We start from the raw sequence: 6,000 nt of genomic DNA, 5'->3' as shown, positions 1-6,000 counted from the left end.
GATCCATTCAAGCTAACCAGTACATGAATGCATTTTGTGGAGAAAAAACTCGAAATATTTCGTGCACTCAAATACAGGATGTGTGTGTGGGTGGGGTAAGAGATGGTGATGCAACAATACTACATTAACTTAAGATGATGAAAAGAGGTATAAAAAAAAAAGAAAAAATTGAGAGTGAACAAAAATTTAAACCAACACATATTAAAAAAATAATTGTTGTGTTATTTTCTTATTTATCAATTTTTAAGAAATTTTTTCTTATTCCCCTGCCACAACATAATTATGTATACATTTTAAGTGTGTAGCATGTCTTTTCCTTTTCAGGGAGAAAAGATTAATCACATTTTTAAGTATAAATAAGAAAAAAAAAAAAAAAAAAAAGTTGAACAAATGAACGAACGAATGAACGAATGAACGAATGAACAAATGAACGAACGAATGAACGAATGAACGAATGAACAAATGAACGAACGAATGAACGAATGAACAAATGAACGAACGAACGAACGAATGAACGAATGAACGAACGAACGAACGAACGAACGAATGAACGAACGAATGAGTGAGTGAAAATATATTATAGAACATTAACGTATACCACATAGTGGGACACATATTAAGAAAGAGAACGAGAATATTTCTCAAATAAAATGAATGACAATTCATGAAAACTGCTATAACGACAAAAATACCCGATAAACACGCATTGAGGCATAAATTAAAACACCTCCAAAAATGGGACACGAATATTCAGCTTCCTAAAATGAAGAGAGGACATGTTTCCCTCCACCCCCCACCTTACCCACACATCAAACCTTTAATCAGTTTTCTCAAACGATTTAAGCTGATTGTCAAATGCAAATAGCTAGCTGGAGTGTACAAATAACGGGAAAGGAGGAAAAACAAATGTTCAGCTACAACGGATTAAACAAATCATATATTTTTCTTTTTTAAAAATTGGGAAAATGTAAGTGGTCAAATGGGTGTTGTGTAATATGGAACAGTTACACGGAGAGGTGCAATCATATATGCATCGATATGTGAAACGGTTATTGCTGGAGAGGTAGCCATTTTTGTGTGCAAAAAAAAAAAAAAAAAAAAAAAAAAATTAGGACAAAAAGCGAAGCGGAATAACAGCCACCCCATTTTTGTTCTTTGTCCTAATCCACTTGCCATGCTTCATCTCATCCCCAACAGCCACAAACAAATAGGCATAATTGTGTGCAAAGGAAAATTTATTTACAGTACCATATACCTGAACAGTCAGAATTTTTTGAATAGTAGCTGTTATTTTGCTAAGACTTTTATACTGCCAAAAATTCACATAACCATCATACGATCCAGAAATAAAAATATTCGAAAAAGGGATACTAACAAGTGCTGTTACTGCACATGTATTGTGTGCATTTTTGTAAACACAAATAGGTTTTTTATAAGATGAAGTAAAAATATAGATATGACCAGAAAACGTTCCAGAAATAAATATTTTATTATTAAGAGTACAACAGGACTCTATAATTTCATAATTCAAATTAAATAATATATGATTATCATTTTTTGTATTCCAAAAACGTAGGGTATAATCACTTGCACTTGTAACTAATTTGTTTCCATTTAATGAATTCATACTTAAAATGTTATTGGTATGTCCTAAATATGTATTTAAACATTTATCAAAAAATCTCAAATCCCATAATTTAATTGTTTTATCATATGAACATGTAAAAAAATTATGTTCCATATTTAATTCATCCGTATTTTCATTACTTCCTGTAATTGCACTTATGACATTTTTATGACCTACAATTGAATTTGTGCATGCTCTTTTTATTCTGTTATCCCATATATTTATTAAATTGTCCGATCCAACAGATATAAAGAAAGAATTAAATTTATCGCAATAAATATCCATTACACTTTTGAAATGACTTATTCCATTTCTGTTTCCAAATTCTTTGAATGAACTTCGATTTCCTTTATAAATATGGATTTTATCTCCTCTCATTATGTCCCATTCAATGATACTAGCGTCTTTTCCACCAGTGTACACTCTGCTCACAGACACATTTTCAAAAACCTTCGGTTCCATAATACTCTCAATGTTCTTATAAGAAGACTTGTCTGCACTCCAGGAATCATCACCCTGTGTGCCATTAGTATCGTGAGTGCCAAAAGCATCCTGCTTGCCACAAGTATGATCATCCTGTTTATAAAACTTCCCGTTGTTGTACCCAGCATATGTATTACTATTCTCATAACTATCTATAATTCCAAAATCGTAATCATAATAATCAAAAAATGACAAATTAAAATCAGGACATGCCACGCAAGTAACGCTTTTTTTGTGTCCTCGGAAAAAAAACACATTTTCATCATTTCCTGCGTTTTTACCTGAACTGTTCATAAAATTTGGCACTTTCTTATACACCATATTGGAAGACAATTTATCGTCATGAAATACTTTTATCCTATTTCCCAAATTTAAAAGAACTTTCCTACTTTTTTTCTTCTCCCTTTCCATTATCATTTTGTTAATTTTTTCCCTCTCTTCGTCATTTTCAAAGGAAGAAATATTCTCACTAAAATTGGATTCGGATTTCTTTTCATCATCTCTGCTAGCAGAAGATTCATCATGGGATTCATTATCATCACTACTTTTAACGCCCATATCTCTCAGGTATTTTTTCGCTAGATATATTTTCCTTTCCTCTGGGTTGTTGAAAACATTTTCATCATTTTCGTCTCCATTTGAGTCGTCACTATTATCTGTTGCATCTTCATCTGATCTGTTACTACTCCTTTCAGTTGATAGTGCATGATGTCTTTTCTTTTTTTTTGCACTCATCTGTTTGTTCCTACCTTCAGAAGCATCAGATGTCAGTATGTCATCGGATTCTACTTCAGAATCATAAACCTCCTCCTTTTTCTTATTACCATGGTTATTTTTTTTTATTTTAAAGAATTTCTTCCTCTTGTTGAATTTCATTTTTCCACCATACATCCGTTCACAAGATGGAGGTTATATATATATATATATATATGCCCGATGCACTTACACAGGTTTCAACGGATGTGTTAATACTTCGCAGGTTTAAGCAGATGTATGAATATGGTGTAAGGCTCAACAGCTTAATGAATTCATAAAGGCAAAAAGTATAGGTCAAAAATTTTTGGACGTTCTGTGCCTCTCCATACCTTTTTCTCTAGTTCCCAATTTTTATATAAACAGCTGTAAGCAAAAGTTATTGCGAAAAAGTTTGAAATGTGACGAGTCAATTGTATCCTCCAAAATATAATATATGCAATATCGTTATTTATTCCATTTCTCCAGTAATACCCCAGGGCTGGCTTTGAAAATTTCACCTTTTTTAAAATCAAGTAAATAGAATGTTTAGAAATTTTTTTTTTTTTTTCTAATTTTTAATTTGTTGAAACTTGTTGTAAAATTGGTCTAGGTCCACGCAAATGTTTCGAAAAAAAATTAAACTCAAGCTGCTTATATCTCTATGTATTTTTTTTTTTTGCTTTGGCATTTGCTGCGATATTTTCTTTTATATTTTATTTTAATTTTTTTTTACGTTCAAATGTTCTGTAACTTTTGCGGTTTTTTTTTTTTTTGGGGGTGGGGGGTGAGGGAAATATGCACAAAATTGTTATTCTTCCTGTTTTTTTTTCGTGCTTTTTTTGCGTTTTTTTTTTTTTTTTTTTGTTGCAAAAAAGATTGTTCATCTCAGCGTAAAAATTTGGTGTTTTTTAAGGAGGCATGTCAGGATTGATAATCAGGAAAAGGTTATCAATCGTTTTTCTTTTCGTCCCAATTTGGAATTCAGCTAAATCTGTTGGTGCTATTTGAGAGAAGATTTATTTGTTTGTTAATTTATTTTATTTTTGTTTTTTATTTATTTGTTTGTTTATTTATTTAATTTTTTTTTTTTTTTTTTTTCTTTTCTTTAATTTGTACATTATTTGTGTTTACATTGATGTCGTTATATGCACGTTTACATAAGTATCAAATCTTATGAGATAATAATCGGTCGAAGTAGAAAATACAGCTAAATCTATATGCCCTTCTTCCTCACTCTGTTGAATTATTAAGGCTTTTTTTTTTTTTTTTTTTTTTTTTCTCTCTTATTGATTGTGTTGAGATGTTGTATTTTCCATTATGGAAAAACACAATAAGGGGATTAGGCGATAAGGGGGTAAGTTAACACAAATGGAATTCTGTTTTTTTTATTTCAACGATAAAGATATAACTAGGGAGGAAGAGAGAAGGAGATTGATGTTGCCTTACTTCCTTTTTTTTTTTTTTTTTTTTTTTTTTTTTTTTTTTTTTTTTTTTTTTTTTTTTTGTATCACTAATCGATTATACTAAATTTATAAATTTTTGCTACGTTATATATCTTTTACATATTTACGTTTGTTCATATATCTAAGTTAAAAGAGAAGAAAAGGTGTTTAATTTTTTTTTTTTTTTCTCTTTGCGGGTAAGGAATGTGGGGGAGGTGGATGTGGGCTTACATTTTCGCACAAATTTTGTTGACTCTTCCCTTTTAGACTATTTTCCATTAGATCAATCCAATAAAGAAAATACAAAATTTAAATACAGGCTTTGTAACTGCACATGCAAATTGGTCAATACACTTGTTTCCTGTTATTCGTTTCGGATGCTCGAAATGTGTGCTTATTTTCTTCACTTGTCTCCTCTTATGAATGTGTTGGAGGGGTTCAAAATGGAAAAATCTCGAAGTGAAAAAAATTCAAAGTAGAATGCGCAAGAAATGACGAATAATGAAAGCCTTTTATTATATCAAAAAAAAAAAAAAAAAATACATGTACTCATATATACGTATATAAACATGTGCACGAATAACATAAGAGGGTTGTCCTAAGAACTTGATTACACTCTGATCAGGTTATCCAGGGTTATTCATCACACGCACGCACTCACTCACTCAGACAGACAGACAGATAGACAGAGCGAGAGAGAGAGACCAGAGACAGACAGACACAGGTGTAACAACCGAACGATATGCTCATGCAATATGATATAGGATAAAGCAGAACATGGAATTATCTTAAATTCCTATATGAGAATGGGTCATGTTTTATTTAGCCCCTTTACCCCCTCTCTATGGAACTTATACCTATATACATGTAAAGCCACGGCCACCACCTAGATATGCTCGTTCAGACAAGTCTATAACCATTTCCATAAACTAATCAGCAATCCAATTCATCACCTTTCCAATAGTTTACTGAATCCTAAGAAATATATCCCAAAGAATAAAATCTATCTTTTAGTGAATCAATTGGAAAATAATTAATCCCTTCAAGATTGGGATATAAAAAAAAAAAAAAAAAAAAAAAAAAAATTACCACAAAATATGCATGTCATCTAGATGCTAAGTTTTCATTTCCTGCAGATTACAGTGCTCACATATTTTTCTTCATCACAAGTAGTGATAATTTTTAGTAATATCAGAAACTGCATCGTTATTACATTTTTTCTTTTTTTTTTTTCGTACTCCTTTTTTTTTCGTACTCCTTTTTTTTTTCGTACTTCTTTTTTTTTCGCACTTCTTTTTTTTTTTGTACTTCTTTTTTTTCGTATTTATTTATTTTTTTTTTCTCTCTTTCGAGCTCTCTATTTCTGCACAGAAATGGATTCGGCAGAAAACTTAGACATCATTCAAAATATATATCTCCGCAAATTTTCTTGTGTGTAACCACAGTATGACAAAGTGCAAACGCAATTGTTCATTTTGACAATTTTTTTTCGTACAAATAGGAGAAAAAACGATTGCCAGAGAAACAGTATCAACATCTAACAAAGTAGATGTGGTAGGTATAAGCAACACAGTATGGACATAATCTCCTGAATATATCTTATCATAAGTTCATCTGGCATGACGCTACTTGGATGCTATATGTGTCACTAATGACTAAGGGTTTGTTCTCCCAGCAGGTACACTTTTTCACCTTGGTGCATTTTCGATAAGG

At 31.1% G+C, this 6,000-nt stretch overlaps 1 protein-coding gene across 1 annotated transcript; it reads right to left on the bottom strand.

The window, feature by feature from the left end:
- Positions 1-1,108: 1,108 nt before the first annotated feature.
- On the bottom strand, positions 1,109-2,986 carry PGO_144410 (WD domain, G-beta repeat domain containing protein; the record flags this gene model as incomplete). Its single annotated transcript, XM_028690431.1, has 1 exon — positions 1,109-2,986. The coding sequence occupies one exon, from the start codon at positions 2,984-2,986 to the stop codon at positions 1,109-1,111; it is 1,878 nt and encodes a 625-aa protein (XP_028546232.1).
- Positions 2,987-6,000: the final 3,014 nt, after the last annotated feature.

This window comes from Plasmodium gonderi, assembly GCF_002157705.1.
Source record: "Plasmodium gonderi DNA, contig: Chr14, whole genome shotgun sequence".
Classification (NCBI taxonomy): Eukaryota; Apicomplexa; class Aconoidasida; order Haemosporida; family Plasmodiidae; genus Plasmodium; species Plasmodium gonderi.
This window is presented reverse-complemented; position numbering and strand designations above follow the sequence as displayed.